Source organism: Rhipicephalus sanguineus, chromosome 2 (assembly GCF_013339695.2).
Source record: "Rhipicephalus sanguineus isolate Rsan-2018 chromosome 2, BIME_Rsan_1.4, whole genome shotgun sequence".
Lineage (NCBI taxonomy): Eukaryota > Metazoa > Arthropoda > Arachnida > Ixodida > Ixodidae > Rhipicephalus > Rhipicephalus sanguineus.
Genome location: NC_051177.1, coordinates 117,081,441 through 117,108,060, shown reverse-complemented (window position 1 = coordinate 117,108,060; position 26,620 = coordinate 117,081,441). Strand labels below are relative to the sequence as shown.

The window sequence follows — 26,620 nt, the reverse complement described above, 5'->3', positions numbered from 1 at the left end:
TGTATTTCTTGCCACAGGACAGCAGTAACTCATAAACGATGTTGTTCTCACATTTAACAAAGCTTTCTTTGTGCTTTTTTTGGCAACGTTGGCGTTGTTTCCTATCTTTTTCAGCCTATGTGAGACATCGTGAAGGTACGGTATGACGGCGCATTTCTGCTTGACAGGCTCCGTTTCTGGTGAAGCCTGCTCCTCACCCTCGCGAGCATGTTTGACAGTCTTGAGAAGACCCTCCGCCACAGATGTGACGACATACTGAGGAAACCCCGCCTTTTTCAGGCAGTCAGCCTGCGCCTGGAAACTACACGAACACTTGTGAGGACATGAGCGGCGAAGCGCATTCATTAGGGTTAATTTTGCAATACCCCTTTTAACTAGCTTGGAGTGGCCCGAAGAAAACGGCAGAAGCGGCTTATTGGCCCTAGGCTCGTACGACCAGCAGACCTGGTCTCGCTCGAAGAACATTCGTAAGTCAAGAAAACGCAAGGCGTTGTTTTGCGGCATTTCATGCGTGACTGCGAGCGGTTGCAGGAAACGCGTGAACAGATCAAGTACGTTTGAAGAATCATTGCCAAATTCGCCTGGACTTGATTCTAGAAAGAAAACGTAGTCGTCTACATATCTAAACACCTTCTTTACATTTGTGCCTGTTAGCTCTGTTTCTAGTTTCTAGTAATAGGCACAAATGTAAAGAAGGTGTTTAGATATGTAGATGACTACGTTGTCTTTCTAGAATCAAGTCCAGGCGAATTTGGCAATGATTCTTCAAACGTACTTGATCTGTTCACGCGTTTCCTGCAACCGCTCGCAGTCACGCATGAAATGCCGCAAAACAACGCCTTGCGTTTTCTTGACTTACGAATGTTCTTCGAGCGAGACCAGGTCTGCTGGTCGTACGAGCCTAGGGCCAATAAGCCGCTTCTGCCGTTTTCTTCGGGCCACTCCAAGCTAGTTAAAAGGGGTATTGCAAAATTAACCCTAATGAATGCGCTTCGCCGCTCATGTCCTCACAAGTGTTCGTGTAGTTTCCAGGCGCAGGCTGACTGCCTGAAAAAGGCGGGGTTTCCTCAGTATGTCGTCACATCTGTGGCGGAGGGTCTTCTCAAGACTGTCAAACATGCTCGCGAGGGTGAGGAGCAGGCTTCACCAGAAACGGAGCCTGTCAAGCAGAAATGCGCCGTCATACCGTACCTTCACGATGTCTCACATAGGCTGAAAAAGATAGGAAACAACGCCAACGTAAGAGTCGTCCTTTCAGCACCAAACAAGCTTTATAATCTGTGCAAGGCCTCCTACAGTGGTTCTGAAAAACCCAGGTGCCAAAAAAAGCTTTGTTAAATGTGAGAACAACATCGTTTATGAGTTACTGCTGTCCTGTGGCAAGAAATACATAGGGCGGATGGGACGGTGTGCCAATGACAGGCTGCGTGAGCACGCAAATAACGTGCGAACTGGAGGTGTGGGACATTTGGCTTTCCACTGCAGGAAGTGTGGGTGCGATCCCATGTATTCGCAGTGCACTGCGACAGGAAGGAGCCAGGCACAAACAACACGTGAGATAATTGAAGCGGCGAAGATTGCAAGTTTGGGAGACATGTGCATTAGTGCACCTTCAATTGACCTATCCAAAAAGAACTAGACTTTCTAAGCAAGGCCCACAGGGTGACTAGACGATAGTGGTAGTCAGGAATGACCGCTTGATCTCTTAAACAAGAAAAAAATCCGGTATCAGGTTGTTTGATTGCTTATCATGCATACTTATTTGTGGTTTTACATGAAGCCTTCCTGTACAATGCGCCTGCGTGCGTTGCTTTTTGTTGTCTATATATATATGTACCACTGTAGAAAATAAAGCATATGTTGGAAGTCAGCGCTGTGTCTGTGTCGTTTTTCGTCCCTGTTCTTTTGCGCGCTCAAAAAGTCAAACATGAATTACCAACTTGCCGATGCCTACGCTCTCTCAATATATATATATATGTGTGTGTGTGTGTGTGTGTGTCATTCCATGCCAAGTGTCCCAGACGTGGCGCTCGCACATCACAGATTTTGCTGATAAAATTTGTGCCTTTTTCCTGTGCCACATGGAGTATTGTGGCAAAACACTTTTGGTCGAAAAAAATTTTGACAATCATGGCACCCCCTCGAAATTCGCTTCTATTTATTAAACTGTACCTAATAGAAAAATGTGTATAAAATCTATTTTTGTGTGTTGAGCTACGAAACCGCGCTTGCGCTATCACAGAGGTTCTGTTTAGTTGTCCCATTCATTATTTCCGATTTTTTTTGTGTTTCACTACCAGCTACGTAGCTTCAAAAACTACAAAAATCTTCAATGTTCGTGAATTTTTCTTGAGCTATTTGCAACTCACCCTAACCAATATTAATCATAGCCTGATTTCCAGGAAAGTGTATTTTAGTACAGAAATGTTTAGGGGTAAAATAGACTTCAAATCTTTCCGAAAAAATTGTGATATTTGAGAAAATGTACGATTTGTCACATGTTTGACCGTATTTTTCATACTGATGCGGTCAAAGTAAAAATCCTCGTCATGTGGCGTTTGATAGAAGACTTCATCGTTAAGTAACGAAGAAAGTCTAATCAAATCATTTTTTTTTGTTTTAAGGAAGAAAATAATTTTTGAATTTGGCCCTCCGATCGCGCAGTGCATTTCATTTTGCTGCCACTTCGCCGCAAAGCATGTGGTCGCCCTTACAGCTGACACTCGTCACAGGCAGCGGCCAGATGCGAGATGTATGTCAGCGGCTCGTGAGTGGTCGAAAGTCTTGTCGCGCTGTCAGGGCGACGAGTAATGAATTTGCGTTACAATGAGCATTTGCTAGGCGGGCCCAATGGGAAATATGGACGCCCGAGAGCAGCATGTGGAGTCGTTGGCACAATGTCCTAGAGGGACGTCTACACAACGAGCATACACATACTGAAAGAAATAATGCACACTGTACACACTTCTTTCTCAGGGTATACATGTTGTACAGACGGCCTCTAGCACAATGTGCCAACGACGCCATAGGCTGCTCTCGGGCGTCCATACTTCCCATTGGGCCCGCCAAGCAAGCTCACATTGTAAGGCGAATTCATTACTCGTCGCCCTGACATCAACGTGACAAGACTTTCGACCACTCACGAGCCACTGACATACATCTCGCATCTGGCCGTTGCCTGTGACGAGTGTCAGCTGCAAGGGCTACCACGTGCTTTGCGGCGAAGTGGCAACAAAATGAAATGCACTGCGCGTTCGGAGGGCCAAATTAAAAAATTATTTTCTTCCTTAAAAGAAAAAAATGATTTGATAAGACTTTTTTCATTACTTAACGATGAAGTCTTTTATCAAACGCCGCATGACGAGGATTTTTACTTTGACCGCATCAGTATGAAAAATATGGTCAAACATGCAACAAATCGTACATTTTCTCTAATTTCACAATTTTTTTTCGGAAAGATCTGAAGTCTATTTTACCCCTAAACATTTCTGTACTAAAATACACTTTCCTGGAAATCAGGCTATTATTAATATTGGTTAGGGTGAGTTCCAGATAGCTCAAGAAAAATTCACGAACTTTGAAGATTTTTGTAGTTTTTGAAGCTACGTAGGTGGTAGTGAAACACAAAAATTCGGAAATAATGAATGGGACAACTAAACAGAACCTCTGCGATAGCGCAAGCGCAGTTTAGAAGCTCAACACACAAAAGTAGATTTTATACACATTTTTCTTTAGGTACAGTTTAATAAATAGAAGCGAAATTCGAGGGGGTGCCAGGACCGTCAAAAATTTTTTCGAGCAAGAATGTTTTGCCACAATACTCCATGTGGCACAGGAAAAAGGCACAAATTTTATCAGCAAAAGCTGCGATGTGCGAGCGCCACGTCTGGGACACTTGGCATGGAATGACCCTTAAATATAAGAGCTACAGAAAGATCACGAAGGTCCTGATACTGTAGGAAGGCATTTGACACACGACGTACGTTTTAGCACTATGCTAATGCTAAAACGTACGTCGTGTGTCAAGTACCTTATATATATAAGGTATGATATATATAAATATATATATTTAGCGGTGGTATGGAGAGTTCTGTACAGAACTGAAATACAGAAACACCGTCCAGAAATACAGCGAGACACATTACTGTCAGAATGAGTGAGATATGAAAAGCAATAGTTTCGCTAACATCGTTCATTACTGTCAAATGCGGCAATATACTAGACCTGGCATAAACATTAGCATAGCCAGCAGTCAGTTTTTATGAATAGGAATCAATGGCCAGCCATCAAGCACTTCTTTGCGACATCCATTACATATTTTATGTGGCATACAGCGCAAAACATGCAACATGTGTAGTTCTCACGTAGTACAGGATTCTCATGTAGTCATCTGAGATACAGGACCCCAATAGGTGACACAGCTTGCGTGCATGAGCTTGGCAGTGTCGTGTTCCCAGACCATGTCAGGGTCAGGTGGCATTCTGGCGAAAAGGACAGCAGGTTGCACTGATTCGAGACCACTCACGGCCAGACCTTAAGCGTGGCTATTCCGAATTCTTGGACACGTCTTGACTACCTCGAGACACGAAGTTTCCAAGGAGGCTTCCTGGTCAAATGCAGCTGTAGAGCTTCAATGTGCAGTCTTGAAGCAACCTGAAATAGTCAAGTGCACAAAAATAAACACATGATGACAGACAGATCGATCACCTTTTAATCTGACAAGGGCAGCGCTCACACACCAGATTCCATGAAGTGTCATGGCAATGAACAAAACCAGGGATACTCATTAACTTTGCTGTACTTTGAGGGTCTGTTACTCCCTTAGCCAGCTGCAACTGTTTCCGCTGCATGACCTCCGTACAATTAGAAGGATGTTTTTTTAGAGAACGCATATTTCTTATCAAAATTGTATAATAGTCACGCTCAAGATGTTTTCGCGCACACACTCTATGTCAAGAAGGAAATAGTTTGCTGCAACTAAAATGGCAATGAAGAGATTAATTAACAAAAACTCGTTAATTAACTTTAATTCCTGACTTGGAGGTAGTTGTTTATATTAGAAAGTTGTAGCGCATGCCAATTTATGGCATACACATTTTTTTTAATCGCGAAAGTTACACGTAATTCGTGATATTCATCCTTGAATTTCAAGGACGAAATCGAAACTGATAGCGCCTGACGTGCAGGAAACGTCGCTTCTCTGTTACGTAAGCTCGGAGCTACACGTGAAAAGAAGGTGATGATAGTTTAATGAAGGTGGGCCGAAGCAGAATGTGATCAGGAAAATCTGCAAGCATTCAGAAATACACAAGTAAACAGCTTATTATTTGGGTGCGATGTGTGGTACTTATCTGTAAACATAGAAAGAAAAGGTTGATATTACTGCCGTTTCGGATGCGCGCAACTCGAAAGAAACAAATGAGCACCAAACGCCACATGCAAAGGTAAGGCGATCCGCTGACGCAAGTTAGATGACTTGCCAGTTTTCACGAAAAGCTACGACCACGACGCGCCTTCATTCAAATTTCGTCACTCCCTTGTCGCGGGCAGCTCCGGTCTGACGTAACAGAAAAACCGCGTTTTCTGTGTGCCGGACACAATCAGTTTTGATTTAGCCCTTAAAATTTCACAATAAATATCTCGAGTTACGTAAAACTTTCATGATTTCTGAAAAATGGGTATACCATAAAGCGGCACGCACTACAAATTTCTAATATAAACAACTGCCCTCAAGTCAATAAATAAAAATTAGTTAACGGGTTTTTGTTAATTAGTCCCGTCAACGCATTTTTTGTTGCGGCAGAATATTTCCGCCTCGAACTAGAGTACTACTGGAGCGTGACTGTCATAGAGTTTTTTTATAAAAGATATGTACTGTCTGAAAAAAAAATCACCCTGTATAGCATGGCAGCAGTATTTTAATAATAATAATAATTGTTGGGGTTTGACGTCCCAAAACCACGATAAGATTATGAGAGACGCCGTAGTGGAGGGCTTCGGAAGTTTCGACCACCTGGAGTTCTTTAACGTGCACCTAAATCTAAGCACACGGGTCTAAACCATTTTCGCCTCCATCGAAAATGCGGCCGCGGCGACCAGGATTCGATCCCGCAACCTGCGGGTCAGCAGTAGAACACCATAACCACTAGACTAGCAGTATTTTAACGAAGACCTGTAGGTCGCGGGATCGAGTCCCGGCCTCGGCGGCTGCATTTTCGTTGGAGGCGAAAATGTTTGAGGCCCGTGTACTTAGATTTAGCTGCACGTTAAAGAACCCCAGGTAGTCTAAATTTCCAGAGCCCTCAACTACGGCGTCTCTCAATCATATCGTGGTTTTGGGATGTTAAACGCCAAATGTTATTATTAGTTTAACGAAGAAAACGGCAAAATGTGTATACAGCTACACGAAATATGGCGAATGTACGACAAGACTAGGCTTGCCTTCACAGCCTTCTTTCTGTCGCATCATTGTGAGCGTGCCCTTCTAGTGCCTGGCTTCAGAACAGCTGCACGAAGGTGCAGCTATTCTAAAGGCCTAATGTGCCATTTTTTCTTCAGATCTATATCAACAGGCAAAGGTCTCGTTTTTACATTTGTCTGGAAGGACAACCCACCAGCCAGCGTTGACCAGTATAGAGGGTTGGGAGCAAACTCGGGCAAACTGTGCAGCACAAACATCACCTCAAACCTCAAACAATCGAGGTGATGAGAAGCGGTCAAACAAAAAGGAACAGTGCTGAAGTGACTTATATACATATTAAAAACAACAGCTGATTATGGCACGAAATTGGGACAATTAAGGTGCATTGTAAAAGAATGTCAAATGAGGTACCCTGCTGTAAAAAGTGCTAAGTATTCATTGCAGACTACGGCGAATAGAATTCAAATAGAATACAGCGAGTGTTTCGAGGTATAATGACGAAGCAATAATTGCTAGAGATTTATGAGCGAAAAGCACAATGCGATTAAGCGGTGCTACATAGTGGGAGATCACGGATTAATTTCAACTACCTGGAGTTCTTCAACGTGCACAAATCAGAGGGCATGGGAGTTTCTGTATCTCGCCCCCTTCTAAATGCAGCTGCCGGGGTCAGGAATAGAACCCGCGTCCTTGGGCTTCGCAGCGTAACGCTTCCAAGTCCATTTTAAAGGATTTTTGTCCACTGCCCACAACATCACTGTAGACTGTATCTTTGTGTTGAAAATAATAAAGAACTGAACCACGGCTGGTATAACAAAGGCATCCAATATCCACGAAACACAGCGTTTGAGCAGTATGTTTACTGCCATTATTACTAGCCGGTGTTGTGTTTACTATTAGGTACTAGCACCACACCACATTAGACAAAGCAAGTATCACAGGAGGATGAGGTTATGCTCGTATGCAGTTTGTGGACAAAAAAAAAAAAACTACAACTTTGCAGTGAACTCACATTTACCTTTGTTGCATGATAATTTTTAGCATCATAAGATCAAGTCACCACTGTTTCAATTAAATGAAACCGTGCTACAAAAGCTATTGCATCAAAGTTTTATAGCAGTTACGCACGCACGCACACACGGACGCGCGCACACACACACACACACACACACACACACACACACACACACAAACAAACAAACAAGCAAACACGGCGAGAAGTTCGAATATGCAGCGAATAAATACGTATTAAACGTGTTTCAACGTCTGGGTAGCAAAGGAAAGAAACACTAAATTCTAGAGTTTCACGAGCCAAAATCATGATCTGGATATCAGGCATGTTCGGGCCGGGTGCATTAGATTGATTTTGATCAGCTGATCTTACTTACCCTTCAAATATATATCGGTGCAACGTTGCTCTACGTGTCACCACACTCGACTTGCAACCGAGATTTCAACTCGCAATTTCATGTTTTTCTGGCATGTATGGAATAAGGAAACACGATATTGGCGCGCACCACTCCGTTTTACCCGCTACTGGATAGTCCAGTGCGGTTTTCGTCGTTGCCAAGCCATTGAAACACGATAGCAAAATCCGCGCAACTGGAACATCACAAAGACAAGTGGCAAAGCTACGTGTGAAGCGAATAAAAGAGTTGTAGGCAGAAGCCGGCAGAACTCACCTGAAATCTATAACGACCGTAGGAGCGTCGTCCACAGGCTTCGTCTGTCGGTGCCACTGGGATCCGTCATGCGCTGCCATCTTGCTCAGGCAAGTTCACGACGAAACGAAGCTTACTGCAGGGACTTCTCCGTCCGGAGGCTGCTTTTCCCAAACACTGAGAGACACTGCTTCAGCCAGTCACGGCAAGCATGAGCCGACGATAATGCATAGCACGGAAGGAAAGTCACGCAAAACGATCAGCCAGACACGGCAAGAGCGAGCCGACGATACGATACTACGCCACGAATGCATAGCACGAAGAAAGTCACGCAAAACAATCACTTGCAATCACGCCTGACGACACAGATTATTCTGGCGGACTAAAGAACGACCACAACGAGACGGATCACGAACAATGCCGTCTAACGACGCCAAAATGGCTGTCTCGTATTGATGGCTTCGGCTTTGGATTAAAGTAGCCTCCACGAACGCCTAAATGGTTTCGGTTTTGTTTTGGTGCTATAGAACACACATCCATGCATAGTTAAAGCTCTATTGAAAAATATCAGGGTGGAGGAGGCGAAGCGTGCCCTGTGTGTGTCTGTAAGGGCTGTACGGTGGGAGGGGGCGCAGGTGAACGTGCATCCCCTGCTCTAGGGGCTAGGGAGAGTGCGGTGAGGCCGTGTGTGCGTGCCTAGCTGTGCTCAACGTTTGCTGAGCGATTTGGTGGCCCGCGCGGATTATCGTGAAGATATAGTTTAGCTGTGGCGGGCAGAAATGATGACCACGCGAGCTATAATTCTGGTAGTATTGTCGCTCTTTAGGAGACGCAGTAAAGCGTCGCCTTGATAACCGGTCTGCGCGGTTATCATGCCAGCTTTGCGGCACATGTTTTTACGGCCGTCGAGTTAGATGTGTTCCCGATCGCCAGTGCGTTCAACACCATGCACGTCCATTTCACTAATAAATGTATGTTTTCTGCCATACATGCTGTCGTAGGAATCTACAAACCTCGCTTGCAAACGTGCGAAGATTCGCAAATTTGTCAGCGCTGCCATTGTTAAACGTTGTCATAACTCTGAATGCTTCGTTTGGGGGCAAGATTTTTTAAGAATCCTGTTTACTTGTAGACGTTTTCGAAGCGCCGTTTCAGCAATATCGTAACTGAAGCCATAACACAATACGTGCGTAATTCCACATTTTACGAATCCATGTTATATATTCTCAACCAAAATTTTTCGGTATACCACAAGCCAAAGCAGCGAACTGTATCTTGGTCGCAGCCAGTGAAGCTTTCTTTTTAAAAAAAACCCACCCTGTATATGCAGAACCATCACTGACTCCCTTGGAGCAAGGGAGTCATCTATTTCATTCAGGAGCGTCGACCAGAGCATTGTGACTCCCCTTAGAAAAAAAGGTGGTCATCGGCTGCCACAAAGAGAGTCAAGCAGACGTGACTCCCTTTTGACTCTCTTTTTTTTAAGAGTGTAGCGTCCACAGAAACCTCTTTGGTGTGATCATAAGAAGTGAGGACGCGGGGTTAGGTTATTGCGGAGCTCGTCCAGCACTGACTGTACATCCCTTAAAGGGGTCCACTTTTCCAAGTAATGATCTAATGACCTCAGTATCGGAGTTTACTGCCTCCGGAATCGATTGCCGCAAAAATTTCTCGAATCCGTCAAGAATGAGCGGAGTTACGGGGGGTTTGGCGCACGCTCTCAGCACTTTCTCTTTTTTCTCGTGCCGACGAGCGCACTGGAAGCTACATAGGGAGGGATAGCACGGAAGAAAGAAGTTACGTCAGCGCGCGTCATGAAACACGACTGCTCTCCCGCTGTGATTCGCGCGCGCGAGTGCGGCTACCATGTACAGAGGAGTGCGGCGCCGGCAAGTGGCGGCACCCCGTGGCAAGAAGCGCGTCTGATCCGAACGCCGCTCTCGATTTACGTCGGCTATCGGCCAATAAGCATGCTATGTCTCTTGCGACGTAAACTGGCAGATCCGCGACGTCAACGTCCTTCGCTTTAGCGAACTGACCACAGAGCCTCTTTTTTACAGAGAAGAACACTTCACACACACAACACACACACACACACACACACACACACACATACACACACACACACACACACACACACACACACACACACACACACACACACACACACACACACACACACACACACACACACACACACACACACACACACACACACACACACAAATCGACGTGATGCGTCTATGGGTCGCGAGGACCACTTCTGTCGAGGGGTAGCACTGCCATCGACTTTCTCAACTGTTTAGTCCTGGTCCTGCTCAGATGTGAAAAATTGCCGCATCTTTTTTCGTACGCTTTGTGCGCCAGCATCACTGGCTTCAGAATTACCTTCCCAGGTGAAGCGTTTCCAAAATGTGCAAGCATCAAGACATTGCGTCATCGTCATTATCATCGCGAGATTGTCAAACCACCTAATTTGCGGCTCTCAACAACAGGTCCGCGTGGGAGACTACGTGAGCCGCGACGGCTCTGTCATCAGCTTCGTGAACGTCACGCGGGTGCGGCACGAAGACGGCGGCGCCTACCGTTGCGAGGCCTCCAACGTGCACGGCTCGCACGCGCATTCCGGTCGCCTGAATGTGCTCGGGCCACCGGCGGTGCACGACATGCCCAACCGGACGGTCGTGGCGGGACGCAGGGCAGTGCTGCACTGCCCGTACTACGGGCATCCCATCAGCCGAGTGGCTTGGCACAAAGGTGAAAAACACTTGCAAAAGCAATAATCAAAGAAAAAAGAAAGTACTGCAGCGGGTTTTTGTAAGGGTCAGTCGTAGTGTGCTAAGCTTTTATGGAGTGAGGCAGAGGCATTGGGGTACGCTTGAACAGTTACGACTGCATTATCCTTGGCCTTCTCAGGCCGCATCCTGTAACTAGCTACAATGAACTATTGGGACACAAATGAATGAAAAAGAAAATAGGGAACCCTAACCAAAAGAAGATAAATGATAAAAACCAAAATATGAGACGTTGAAGCAAAAACAGCAATAATATACCGTAAAAAATGTAGAACGCGGCAGCCAATATTTGAAACACCACAAGAGAAAGAGACAGTAATGTTTTCATTACGTTTCAATATACTCATTCAATTTCAATCCTCCAGTTGCCTGCAAAGTTGTTACAGTATTAAAAGCGTGCATAGCAAATCTTATCCAAGGAAGAGGAGAAGGAGTGGATCCTCGTCCTCCTTCTCCTTGTGTTAATATTATTTTGATAGAGGGCAACAGCGCAAAAAACGGGACGGAGAAAGATTGAACACACGACACGTGTCGTGTGTTCAATCTTTCTCCGTCCCGTTTTTTGCGCTGTTCCCCTCAGTATCATGTACCAACTGGCCCTTCAAGAAACCCTTCTGCAATATTATTTTATAGCGTGCACTTTATTTATTTATTTATTTATTTATTTATTTGTTTATTTATTTATTTATTTATTTATGTCAGTACCTTCAGGGTCCAAAGGCTTCAGGGCAAAGTCTACACAAGAATAGATAAAAGGAAATATGCTTGGTAAGAGTATACGTAGCATTCAAAAGCAGCCTTAAGTGCAGTGACACCGGTCAGTTGGGCAATAGAGGTTGGCAGGTCGTTCAATTCATTAGAGCTATTGGTATAAAGGAGTCGTGAAAAAATTTTGTACGTGAAGAAGTAATGCTTACTTCGTGTTGATTGCCATATCTGTTTGATATGTGGTATGGTCTGGAAAGGAGACCTTGTTTTCATTGTGAATTGTTGAAAATTTTATGAGAAACAACAAAGCGAAACGCAATCATGCGTGAACAAAGAAGTGGAAAGCCTAAAACTGATTTCATGAATTAGATGTGCGGGCATAGACTGAGAAAATGAAACGTTCACTAACATTTTGAACGGATTTTGGACAGTTTAAATGTAAAATAGTGTAAAACGTGCTGTAATTCTACTTGTACTAGATTTGCTCAGTGTTTCGATTTTCCTTTGCCCGAAGTTAACTCGAATTACTGTAAATTTACACCCACATTCGCTAGCTTAAAACTCTGTAGTTGCACGTCGTAATTCCTCAAAAAGTGCTCGTCTTCGTATTATTTTATTCGTTTCAACTTAAGCATTACTACCTGCATACCTGTTAATGAGAACTAATAGACATTCCCGTCAAGGAAAGTAAACTATAGGTGATGTTATTTGCAGTAATTATGATATAAATGAGAAGAAATTCAAGTGGACGAAAAGATAACTTGCCGCCGGCAGGGACCGAACCTGCAACCTTCCCCTTCCTCCGTTAATTCATAGCAAGATTCTCGTAGTGACATATTTCATGTCTTCTTGTGGTATGCCAGGGTTTATTGGTCAGCTGCAAGCTCGTAAAAAGATCACGTGTTATGTGACCCAGCTGAATTGGTAGAACATCGGATGCGTTATTCGAAGGTTGCAGGTTCGGGCCCTGCCGGCGGCAAGTTATCTTTTTACAGCGAAAGCTGTTATGAGATCATTTCACCGGCCGTTTTTGGCGCCGTAGTTGTCCGCCGCCGCCGCCGCCGCCGCCGCCGCTGCTGCCGCCGGTGTCCGTAACCAGTATCGCTCGAAATAAGAAAAAAAAACGAAATAAGAAAAAAATTCCAGGATGGAACGAGGTTCGAACCTGGGCCGTCTGCGTGGGAGCCCAGTATTCAACCTCTGAGCCATGCCGGTGCTTGAAACTGCTTTGCAAAAAGGCCCTATACAGGCTTCATGTCGGGAAGGAACTACATTAGCATATGCAATATAGCGTGGTAGAAGAGTAAAATAAGCACCAAGCGTCGCACAGCGCGAATTCTGTAATCAGGCGTCACACAACGCGAATTGCGCAAAGAGTACGTTGTTGAATGCTACCAACCCATTACGAAGGGCTATGCCATAATTCTTAATCGTCATCAGGCACAGCATCAACAAAGTGCGCAAAATGCCTTACATGCGTTAAGCAGGTACCAACGCTCTCCGTAGAATGACGAAAAATTGCACAGTGCCTGCTGCCCTACTTCTAAAAAATTACAATGATTTATAGCGTAGTGGGTTCCTCGCAAGTGCACTTGTATTGGTTGCCAAGGAAGCCCATAAGCGCATGATCCACTTCCTCGACGTCGCAGTAAAATTACAATGCTTTATAGCGTAGTGGGTTCCTCGCAAGTGCACTTGTATTGGTTGCCAAGGAAGCCCATAAGCGCATGATCCATTTCATCGGGGTCTCAGTAAAGTTCTTCGCCTGCCCCCCCCCCCCCCCCCCGTCTCTCTCCCACGTCAACGTATGTTATACAGCATGACGGGAGAAGGAAATAGCGACCGGGTGTCACCCAATGCAAATTACATAACTGGTGGGCCGTTTAAAGATTCCAACCCATTACAAAGGGCTGAGCCATAATTCTTCATCGTCATCAGCCGTCGCGTCAACAAAGTGCACATAATGCCTTACAGACGTGTAGCTGGCGCCTCGCTTCTCCGCAGAATGACGAATAATAGCTTAGTAGGTCCTTCCCAACTTCACAAAAATTGTGATTTATGGCGTAGTGGGTAGCTTTCTAGTGTACTTGTATTGTAGCCCCAAGAGAGCTTAACGGCCTCTAGAAACGCCGCTCTTCCAGCTTTCGCTGGGACTGTGCTGCGGTTTCAGCGCAGGCCTGGCGTTTTTTTTTTTGACAACCTTATTTTCTTCTCATTTATACCAGAATTCCTATAACGTCCTCTATACTTTTCTTTGTTTGATTGTCTGTTAGTTCTCAACAATGTTGCGGATAACAAAGATAAACGAGCCCATAAAATTTCCCTTCTTTCGTACTTGCATACCTAGTTACTTTACTCACTGTGTTTTATCATATATGTGCACTATTTCACAGTGCTTCCATCTTCATATTGAGTTACACTGCATATTTGTTTCTGCTTTATATTTTTATACATGTTTTGCCTCACACTGGCATTTTATATATCTTAGCGTTGAGTCGCAATGTATTTCCGTGGTGTTTGTTATTGCGATAACAATTATGTGCTGACTTTCAGCTGGGTTTTTGCCGTTGCCGTCGCCGTCATGCTCCGCATAAAGCCCGACTCGATAACATGGCCCCGCTCCTCACATGTCCTACGCGCTACTAAAAGCGCGCGAGCGCTGGGGACGAGCGCGGCTGAAGGAGAGATGAAAAGAGCCGGCCGCCTTCTTCGCACGAAGGACACATGCGATAACATCGCCCGCGTGCGAGGCCTGGCGTCGGTGGCTCGTCAAGCAGAGAGGACACGCCCCGCTCATCTTTCATCGGGCGAAAGAGCGTGAAGGGGCGCCGCAGAGAGGAGGCGGGGGGGGGGGGGGGAGGTGCATGTTGCTCGAGCAGCAAATGCGAACTTTGATCACAAGAACGCGGCTGCGATAGACATCACTGGAAGGGGCTCGTATGCGTTGTGTGCTGTCACCGATTACTTTGTGCTGAGACGACAGACAGCACGAAAACCGCTTCGCTCCCTGGACCGGCAGTATTCAATTAAACAAGATTTTTTTTTAGTTATGCGAGATCGGATCCAGAAGAGTGAGATGCTAGGCTGACTTCGTATAACATTCAAATTGGTTGCTGTCGTATTCATTACTTTGCCCTTATGACGAAACTTTTTTTTTGCTTGTTTACACGCTTTCTCGCTTTTACTCGACTAACCAATGATCCTATTGCAATCTTTGACTTCGAGGCCCTCGTCTGCATATTCTTTGCAATGTACTGACTAATTACTGAAGTATTAAAATGATGCCTAAGCACCTTCACTGATGAATACTACAACAGGATCTACTTTCTTCCACATTTGACATTGGCTTCACAGACGCCAAGAGCCTGCCCAGCAGCAAGCGCGTCATTGCTTACCAGAACGGCTCCCTGGTCCTGGAGGCGGTGAGCCGAAATGACGACCAGGGACGCTATTCCTGCTCTGTGCGAGATGAGCAAGGTAGTGAAGCACACAACCATCTTCACCTGAGGGTGCTCGGTGAGCAAGTCTATTTCACCTGTCTCATGTGTCCTCTATCGCTCTTGAATGAAGGAAAGAAGTGTTAATTTCAAGGGCTCGTTTTCTTTGTTATACACAATATTAATGAGAACTAACAGACAATAATGCCAAGGAAAGTATAGGGGATGTTTTTAGTAATAAATGTAAGGTAATTGTGAAGAAAGAAAAGTGGACGAAAAGATAGCTTGCCGCGGGCAGGGACCGAACCTGCGACCTTCGAATAACGCGTCCGATGCTCTACCAAAGAAAAGTGGACGAAAAAGATAGCTATCTTTTCGTCCACTTTTCTTTCTTCACAATTACTTTACATTTATTACTAAAAACATCCCCTATACTTTCCTTGGCATTATTGTCTGTTAGTTCTCATTAATACTCTATCGCTCTTGCTATTCGAATTTAATGAGCAAGTAACGTGCCGCTTGATGTGGTATAGTCAACCGCGAGAAAGATATTGATTGATGTGACTTTGTTACGAAACACATTTTACTATGTGGGTGTTGTTATTTTTCCTCATTGTCGCGGCAAACACGTGCATTATTGATACGATTAACATAAATCGAAGAAGATGTACGCAGAGCTAGCAGGTGCAACTCCATTCTTAACACTGCGTTTTTGATATCGTCTGTACAATATTCAGCAAGAGGTTGTGGAGTGGACTTCCCAGAAATATTCCTCCGCTTCCTTAATAGTCCGTACTGTGAATTGTTTATTACTTTTATTGAACATTGGAGTCATCATGTGTATGCCTGTTTCAACGGTGAAGCTTATAGACTTCTTCTTTGGTCATGTGCGGGTCATGAGCTAGGATTGCATCGTAAACTAATCTATGGAGATCAATTTTGTTTTATTGCGATAGCAATTATATGGACACTCTCGGCTAATTTTTGCCGTCGCCGTCTATCAACGCCGTCATATCCTGGATATGTATATGTATATATATATATATATATATATATATATATATATATATATATATATTGTAAAGAAGAAGAGAACAGAGAAACAAGAGACAACGCCCGTTCGCTAGGCTGGCTGTTCTATTATCTACTTCCTCTTTCTCTACTTCGCTCTCGATCCCGCGCGCCGGAGCCTCGGCGCCGCTCTTCATCATCACACTCGGCCATGACTGCAAGCATTGTCGGCTGGGCTGCCGACAATGTTTCTGGTGGGCGGTGCTGGCTGCATCGTGGTGGTCGGTCTGGGCCACGCTGCGACTTGGCTCGTGAATCTGTCATAAGTATGTCTGGTGGGCGGCACTGACTATTTCGGAGTGGCCTGGGTCGGCGATGCTGGAAATTCAGTTGGAAGTTTGCCAAGTATGATTCCGGCGGCCGACACTGGCTATGTCGCAGCGGTCGCAGGTCTCGGGCGCGGTGCAGTCTGGCTTGCAATACTGCCGATGACGATGGCTCTGGTTGATGGCGCTGACTGTATTGTTGTGGTCGCACGTTTACGCTGGCCCTATGCCATTTGCGGTGGCAGGTATCATCTACTTTGTCTTCTTCCGGGCTTCCGTCTTGAGTCGGTAAATGATGGCTCGACGAAGGATGCGAACGAGGTCGGGCATGTGTGCACCCTGTGCCAAGATTGTGACGGCTGTCCAAAGCCATCTCGATCTCGCTGCTTCTCCCTCGGAACTTGTCGACGCGTGGTCGACCAGTGATGAATCCCGTGCAAAAAACAACTCCGTCGTGTTCCACGTGGCCTTCAGGCAACACAGTTGCAGTCTGAATGAAGTTGTTCCTGTCGTAAACGGGCTCACACGGGTCCACGAATGTGGGCGTGGGTTCAGCCATGCTTGGGTACACGCTTGATGAAACGGACTGACCCTTGGCGAATGTGGCATCATCTAGTGATTTGTCGCTGAGCAGTAGGGGAGCGTCTGCGCATTCGGCCAATGACTGCGTTGAAAGCGGAGGACCATACTTTGAAGCGACAAGGACCTCTTTCCCAGAATTCGCAGACCGGTCAGGTTCCGCGTGAGGTGAGGGCCGCTTCTCCGACTGTCGCTGGTGCAAAGAGGTCGCAGTGACGTGCACATACGGTGGTGAGCTTCGGGATCGCTTCTCCAATGGCTGTGAACGAGATGTGGTCTCGTCGTCTGTCAGAGACGTTATTGTGTTAGTTACGGACGCCTAGTCCGTGACCTGAGATGGTGAGCCTGGTCTCAGTTGTGTGGTTGTCCCAGAGTAGGTTGAGACACTGTCTGCAAGTGAGCTGCAATGCGCAGTTGCAGCCATCTCGAGGTTGTGCCCCTTCAGAGCTCCATCCTCGGTAGCAGTGAGGTTGGTCTGGGTGGTGGTAGTGAGGTGGTGATCAATCGGTCCAAAGGCAGCTATGAGCCTGGTGCTCCACTCGGCCCAGGATTGCTGCCGCACGCCTTTGTATCGATGCCACTCCGCGGCACCATTCCGAAGGCGGTCAATGGCCACGCACCACTTCCGCTGATCCGTCCAGCACTCGCGAGCTCCGATTGCGTTTACGGTCGCCACCCAGTCGACGGCGTCGTTCTGGAAACCGTGGAACTCCGGTAGTTCGCAGGCAGCCGGAGTATATATATATATATATATATATATATATATATATATATATATATATATATAAGGCACAAATAAAAATAAAGCAGAGCAAAAAATTCTGAAGTACCCGACCGCGGATTTGAACCAGCAACCCCTTGCTCCCCAGCGAGCTGCGTTAGACAACTCAGCCAGATGCCATGCACGCGCCAGCGCAATAACGGCGAGCTATTTATATACACCATGTAGCGCTGGTGGTAAGCAAATCTCGGAGGAGCGTGAGCGTGTTTTCTATCACGCAACACTCCTAATTTTCTTTCAATTTGAAAACTGCCCTTGAGTCGTGCAAGACAAAGTGGCCCTCTTCTCTACCCACTCGTGATGTGGAAGGAAAACAAAATCGGCAGATCCCACGCAGTGTGGGAATCGATGTAATGCGAAGCAGCCAGCAAAGAGCTATACATCGTCTTGTTTGTCATTGAGGCTAATGAAGTCATTCATGTCGTGACATCTAGTTCGCCATATATCGTGAGATTGTCATACGTGCGTGCGTGTACAATCTGGTATATGCCATGCTAATGAAACATATGTTCTGCTACATATATAGGATGCGTGACCTGCTATTTATGTTCGGCACTCCTGTCATGCCATACCAATTTACGTATATATCCAGTTAACAAAATGGCCGCGAGTGCACCATGAGCGTGGCGTCTAAGTCATACCTACATGACATGCATGTCATGATTTTCATGTTAACTCCTGTTATTTGTGTTCGAAACAGTCACGCCGCGCGATACCAATTTTGGTGTATATGAAGCTAGCGAAACGGCCGTCAGCGCACCATGAGCTTGGCACGGAAGTCACGCTGTGCATGACATGCGTGTCATGATTTTCATGTTACCACCTGTTATTTGTGTTCGTCACACAGTCACGTCGCGCGATACCAATTTTGGTATATATCAAGCTAGCGAAACGGCCGCCAGCGCACCATGATTGTGGCACGGAAGGCATGCTGAGCATGACATGCGTGTCATGATTGTCATGTTACCACCTGTTATTTGGGTTCTTCACACAGTCACGTCGCGCGATACAAATTTTGGTGTATATCGAGCTAGCGAAACGGCCGCCAGCGCATCATGAGCGTGGCACGTAGGTCATGATGTACATAACATGCGTGTCACGATTTTCATGTTAATTCCTGCTGTTTGTGTTCGTCAAAGAGCTACGTCACGAGATACCTATTTTGGTGTATATCAGGCTAGCGAAACGGCCGCCGGCGCACCATGAGCGTGGCACGTAAGTTACGCTGTGCATGACATGCGTGTCATGATTTGCACGTTAAGACCTGTCACTTATGTTGATCACTCTTGTCACGCCATACCAATTTTGGTATAATGCAAACTAACGAAACGACCGCAAGAGCACCAAAACAGTGGCATGTAAATCATGTCGTTCATGATACGAATATCATGATTTTCATGTTATGACCTGTCATTTATGTTAGTCATAATGTCATGTTTCGCCGTACCAATTTTGGTGTAAATCCTATTAACGAAACGGCCAGGAGAGCACAAAGTCGCAGGCGGCTAGACAGATGACAGCTTTAGGTGAGGAAAACAGGATCCTCAAAGAGGAGTTGCACCGTTATAAACGAACCGAACACGTTACACCAGTAGCGCCACCACCGTTAGCTGCTACACCCACAGACCATATGGAGGAAGGAACTACGCCCTCGCCGCTCAAACGTAGAGCTGAAACCCAGGCTAATGAAGACAAACCCACCCGCGCGACAACCGAGTCGAAAGTTCTGAAGGAAATTCAGCAATCAATAAAAGAATTAAACGAGTGGATGAGTACCTCATCCCGACTGGTATCTGCGCTTACTGCCCACGTAAGAATATAGCCAAAATTACCCAACAACAGAATGAACAACTTCAACAGCGACTCCTCACAGTGGAGGCTAGGCTTACTTCCCCGCCAGCTAATAGACTGGAACCTGTGGCGAGTGTGCAGCAACCTACCCCGTCGCCCTTCAGCGTGATACAGCCGGCGACATTCCTACCCCCCACATCTCATCATAACTAGAAACCGTACCTACACGATTTGGCAATGGAATTGTAGAAGCTACGCAAACAAGAAAGCAAATTTGCACCAGTACCTTAAAGAGAAAGATAAACCCGATATCATTCTATTGGAAGAGACGCGCGTTATGGCTAAATTGGCAGGTTATCGCTCGATCGGAAATGCCGGAGGGGGGAGGACCACACTTACCGCCTTAGTTAGACGAAACCTTAAATTCAAGCAACATGACACGAAAATTACCTGTGTAGACAATAAATTCATTGAACTTGTTCCGCAACGCGAGACACACGAAGGTCTTTTTATACTCAACATATACAGCAACCCCAAACACAAGAAGCACAGGTTTCTCACACTCTTCAAACGCGCCCTGAACATCGCCGGCACAAGTCCCATCATTATCGGGGGGGGGGGGGGGGGGGACTTGAACGCGCTACACACTGCCTGGGGATATTCCTACGTGTTTCCCAAAGGTAGAGAACTGTGGTTTGACTCGCAGCAGGAGGGTTTAACTCTCATCACCAACCCAAGCACACCTACACGTGTGGGCACTAGCTCCAGCAAAGACACAACGCCCGATCTAACATTCACTAAAAACGCATCCGCAGCAACCTGGCAGAATACCCTAGAGGACCTAGGCAGCGACCACTGCATCATCGTGATACAATTTCAAGGCGGCCCACGTAAACCAGTGGGAAAACAGCTGAAGTTAGTAGGTTGGACCAAGTTCCGCAAATCAGGCGAAAACCAGGTGCAACCCATCGGAGACATAGAACACTAGATTCACACCCTCAAACAGGACGTTATTAATGCCACGCAAATTGTACCTCCCGAGGCGCACCTCGAAGAGATCGATAGCCGGTTGCTCCACATGTGGGAGCAAAGCAATCGCTCCAAAAGAGGTGAAATCACAAAAACACAACAGAAACCTCAGAAAACGCATAGCGCTTCTCAACAGAGAAATAGAGGCGTATGCAAAACAGCTATGCCGACAACGCTGGGACGAAACCTGCGATGCAATGGACAGGCAATTAAGTTTCGGTAAAACGTGGCATTTTCTCCGGTTCCTGCTGGATCCAGATGAAAATAAAGCCACCCACCGACAAACCATCAACAAACTGATCCACGCGTACAAGGGCACCGAGTAGGAGTTTAAAATGGGGGTAGAGTTCAAATACATCTCAGGATCCTCCTCAGCAGCACCCAGACTATACGGGCCAGGCCAACACCACCCTAGACGAGGAATTTAGAGAAGCGGATATCAGCGCCCCCTGCACAAACTTAACACCAAATCTGCCCCAGGTCCCGACACCATTACCAACAAGACGCTACGTAATCTTGACGATGAGTCAATCACGCACCTGACAGATTACATTAATCAATGCTGGACCACCAGCAGTTTGCCCCCGCAGTGGAAAAAGGCCCAGGTGATTCTCATTCCTAAACCAGGCAAACCGCTGAATATTAACAATCTTGGCCCATCTCCTTGACATCGTGCATGAGCAAATTGATGAAACACGCGTTCCTGGCTAGACTAACAAATTATCTCGAAGATAACGACCTATTTCCACACACCATAATTGGCTTCCGCAGCCACCTCTCGACCCAGGATGCAATGCTGCAGCTCAAACAACACATCATAGACAGTACAGGGCGCTCCACTAAGGCCATTCTTGGTCTAGATCTGAAGAAGGCCTTTGACACTGTCACACACAGCACCATCCTAAATCAGATCGACACCCTAAACTTAGGGCTCCGCACGTACAATTATATCAGAGCCTTTCTTACAGACAGGGCGGCCACCATCACCGTAGGAGCATTCACATCATCCGAGATAACCATGGGAAGCGCGGGCACCCCGCAGGGTTCGGTAATCTCTCCTATGTTGTTTAACCTCGAACTCCTAGGCCTTCCGTCACGACTACATACAATCCCAGGACTCCTTCCACCGTTCATGCCGACATCACCCTCTGGGTGTGCGACGGCAATGATGGATCTATAGAACAAAGATTACAGGAGGGGATTGACACAGTAGAACGGTATCTACGAGGAAGTGGACTATCCTGTTCGGCGGAGAAGTCCGAGCTACTGCTATATCGCCCTACACTAAGAGGCCGACCACCTAAGCAACATCTACAAGCACAGACACACACCGGTATAACACTCACTACAAGCGACGGCCGCATCATACCAACCGAGGACAAAATCAGAGTGCTAGGACTGATCATCGAGAGTAAGGGCACAAACGGCGAGACAGTTTCCAACATTGACGCAAAAGTGTCGACCACGATGCGCCTCATTAAACGCATCACCAATAAACACAAAGGCATGAAAGAGGCGAGCATCATCCGCCTAATCCAGTCATTCGTACTTAGTCACATCACCTATACTGCGGCCTACCACCGATGGTTCACCGCAGAAAAATCTAAACTCAACAGCCTCATAAGGAAAATCTATAAACACGCACTAGGTTTGCCTCAAAACACCAGCACAGACCTCCTCCTTCAACTGGGCTTACACAATACGCTTGAGGAGCTTATCGAGGCACAGCAAATTTCCCAATACGAGCGATTGGCCAAGACTAAGCCAGGGCGCCTGATTCTCGAGGATCTCGTAATAAATTATCACGCCCAACACGGAAACAAACACGGACTATCCGCACTAAACTCACAGTTCCACCTATACCCAGGAACATGCACCCCGAACACAATGCGGGCAGACGCATCAGCAGAGCCAGAGCCATGACCAAGATTTTTGGGCGCAGCCACGAAGCGGTCTTTGTCGATGCAGCACGCTATCGGGAACGTCACCGCTTCGTGGCTGCGGTTGTACACCACACACAACATTGCAAAACAAGCGCATCAATTACCACAAGACACGTAGAAACGGCGGAGGAAGTCGCTATCGCGATGGCCATAGCCCACACGAACGCCTACTATATCATCAGCGACTCGCAAACGGCGGTGCGAAACTACGCAAGCGGCAAAATCCCCCGAGGTACTGCGGATCCTAAATACAGACGAAATTCATGAGGCAGACAAATGCGTACAAATACTCTGGTTCTCTGTCCACACGTCCCTAGGTCACCAGGAGGTTAATCCAAATGAAGTGGTGCACAACGTGGCTCGAGGTCTCACGTTCCGGGCCGCGTTAGAAGTAACAGCCACACGAATGGACTCCTCCGCGGCTGTATAAGAATGGGATGATCGGCTCACTAAATTCTGTGACATCACTCAGCATTACCGAATGCAAAGGTGGGAGTACCCTCCGCCACACCCCAAGCTAATTTGGGCCCAGTCCGTTCAATGGCGGCAGCTACAAACACGAACATACACGAACCCCGTCATCATGCACCACATATATCCTGAATTATACCCAACTAATCTATGCCAGTATTGTAACATCAGAGGCACGCTTGATCACATCCTATGGGCATGCCCAGAATTAATCAGCAATACTAGGGTCGCGACCACCGATGAAGGCCTTCGGGAGCGTTGGCGGACTACGCTGCTCAGTTCGGGCCTGGACAAGCAACTCTGGGCGGTCCAGCAGGCCGAGGAAGCTGCCAGGAGACACGGTGTCTCCATTAGCTCCTAGGTGGGAGCCCAGCCCAGCAATCTGCCGGAAATAAATAAAAGTTTTCTTCTTCTTCTTTTTTTTCCGATCAGGGTCTTTCCCACAAGAACGCTTCTTCGGTGGTAGGACTTCGCCGGCGTCTCCCATCTGCCTTTTCCACCGATACAGCGTTTGCTCGCTCACCTGGGCCAGTTTTGCGGTCCTCTTGATAAGTGCATCCACACTTGCACTGTCCCCGCACTCGACGCGAAGCACTTTAAACATTTAAAGCTATCTGCTTCACCAGCTTGGGAAAACCACGAACATATTCAAAGGATGGCTCGCTGGTCGCACAGCTTCAGAGGCATCTTGCACAGACACAACCAACTCGGGCGACGCCATGGTTCCGAAAGGCGGTGCATCACCACCTCACAACAAGCCTCCGCAGAAATTCGTCCGTGCGGGCTTTCTCTTTTAATTCCACTAATGATAAAAAAATCACAGCATATCCACGGGGTGAATGATGATGAGTGGGGCGAAGCTACGGAGGGAATCATCTGTAAACCGTGAAACTCTTCCGTGAAATGCGCCCAGTACATAATATAAAGAGTGTGAAACATCGTGTATATATTAAACATCAAACTTTTATTGTACTGTTGGTTTACGTGGTCCCTTCATTATCACTTGTGATCGGTGAAATGCAAGGAAGAAGTCCGCTCCCGAGCGAAAGAGCGCCAAGAGCGACCGCATTCCCCGCTCGCCCTGTGCGAATTAAAGGCAAGGCTAGAGGGAAGACAGGACGCGCGTTCCACGACGCGAGGTCGGTAGCATGCCCAACGAAAGCCAACGGAACGCGATCGTGCAAGTGCTCCGGCTTCGCATCGCCTCATGGTTCCATTTAGCGTCCCAAAACCAAATATATTGCTCAAGGTGTGCCTTGCGTTTTTCGTAGAAATAATTTATCATGTACAATAAGACGAAAAGTTGAAAGCTCACTAGAGTGTATCGCCCGCAAAGTATGTCTTTTAGTGTGATTTAACTCTCGTACGGCAGGGTCCTCGCGCCGTTGCCGGTCCACCTCGCCCGTTGACGATCGGGCGAGGTGGCTACATACAACTACTACTACTACACTTTAAGAAAAACATCTGGCGTTCTTTCGTTCTGCTTTTTACAAAACATCTGGCGTCTTTCGTTGGTTTATATCATCAATCAACGGCGTTTTGAACAAAATTTTTATTGTTTAGTCACGCACAGGAGAAATCTCACCAGGCACTACCTTGGAGGTAAACAATGGCTGCTAATGGGAATGAGAGACAGAAGAAGTCGGCTTTTAGCTAACACTTACACTTCTACTTCTACTAACGTTTCCTACTGGAACATGCCAATGGCTGCTAATGGGGAATGAGAGACAGAAGAATTCGGCTTTTAGTTAACGAGCACGCTGCGAATTTTTTATTGTTCAACAACACACAGGAGAAATCTCCCACCGGCACCACCTTGGAGGTCAAAGCGTAAGACTTGTTACGGACTACTACGATGACGACGACTACGAGGGACGAACGGGTGCCGCCTTAAGGAGCTTCGCCCCTAAAACACTCTGCACGCTTTGAAAAAGTGAATCCTAACAGTATTTTCAATTTTTGTGGGTGTAGCTTGCGAATAGGACTGCATTGGTAAAATATTTCAGGGACTATTTCCTGTGGTCCTACAGCCCTGACTGCACGAGAGAGTTCTACCTTTGGCTACACTGCCAACAGCTTGTGAACAAGAGTATAGATACATCTATCCACCTTAATGCACTAGTTGGCTACACTGCCAACAGCTTGCGAACCAGAGTATAGATACATCTATCCACCTTAATGCACTGCTTTTGAAGCCGAAGCTATGGCGACGCTACAAATAACGTAATCTTGAAAGTCCACCGTGCTCGTTCCGGTGCATTCCGCAGATTAGATTAGCGTATCGGATTAAAGACAGTCTCATCTCCGAAATTACGAAGCGGCGATGGTTAGCTTTTCGCTTACTTCATATCCTTTAAAAGGAATGAAAGTTAAATGCAAATCTGAAGGTGCGCTACCATTCAAGTTATATGTTGTCTATTTGCGATACCGAGAAAACGTTTGTCTGTCCTTGTTGCAAAGTGGCGGCGGATGCCCCAAAATCAGAGCCTTATGAACAACTGTCCTAAGGGGAGGAGCCCACAGATGTGTGGACACCACTTTGGGTATCAACAGCCATCGATAAGAAGGAGTGCGTCAACACTATAGAACAGAATATCCATCGATCGAAGGCGGCCGCCATGTTTGGCTGACCGAGGCGCCGCGGTGCGAACATTTGCTTGGGGGCTGCTGAAATGTGCTGGCGCAAAACATGGTGCACCTAGTTTACGGCTCTCAGTAGCGGGCGATGGCAGATTCGCAAGCGCTGCAGCGGCTCAGTCTTCTCTCAGTGTCGGAATGTACATCTTCTTTCATGTGACTACGTATTCGAACGGGGGAATTGTGCCAGGGAGGTTGTCAAATTTCGCGGGAAGGCTGAACAACATCGTCACGAAGGTATGAAATGCTGCAACGCCGTGCAGTTGACCACTCTTTTTTATTGCTGTAGCAATTACATGGACATTTTCGGCTGATTTTTGCCGTCGCCGTTGCCGTCATGCCCGGGATATGTATATGCATGTATATATAATAAAAAACCATCTAAGAAAAATAATCAGAAGAAAAATTATTTCGAAGTGCGCCACTGGGATTCGAACCTCGGACCCCTCGCTCCTCACCGCGCCGCTTCATACACCTCAGCTACGCGCCACTGGTCGTGTGGCAATTCAACGGTGAGCTATTTGTATACACCATTTAACGCTGGCGGTATGCAGATCTCGGGCGTGCTTCCGCGTGTGCAATATCACGCGCGAGATTGCCCGAAGGGTGCGCTTTAAAGCAATGATAGATTTTGCCACTTTTTGGAAACTGCTCTTGAGACGCGCACTAAAAAATTGGCCGCGTATCTGCGTGCTTCGCTGCAAATGTCGTCTAAAGACGATAGAAGAGGCGCTGCGTGAGATATGGACGCCATCTCGCAATACGTCAGGAAACATGAGTGCTGTGTTGCGGGCTGGTAGTCCCAGAGCAGCGGCAGGCGAAGACCGGCGGTGACCAACGCGACCGGTGGGGACGCCGGCCAGCCCGAACACGCTGTTTGGCGCGATGCGCCGAAGGAGAAGACGCGTCCGCACTCAACGAGTACTCTCCACAAACTCTTACACGTCGCCTGGGTAAAACAGGAATGCCAGAGCGGCGCCCCCTGTCATTCGTACAATGCAATACTGAACCGAAACCGAAACACAACATG

General features: G+C 46.8%; 1 protein-coding gene across 1 annotated transcript in view; it reads left to right on the top strand.

Moving 5' to 3' along the window:
- The window catches only part of LOC119381822 (Down syndrome cell adhesion molecule), a 116,113-nt gene that overhangs the window by 33,132 nt on the left and 56,361 nt on the right, over nucleotides 1-26,620 (top strand). The window contains exons 7-8 of the mRNA XM_037649578.1: nucleotides 10,578-10,839; nucleotides 14,940-15,101. Of these exons, the coding sequence (XP_037505506.1) occupies nucleotides 10,578-10,839; nucleotides 14,940-15,101 (424 nt within the window). The remainder of the gene's footprint in view (nucleotides 1-10,577; nucleotides 10,840-14,939; nucleotides 15,102-26,620) is intronic.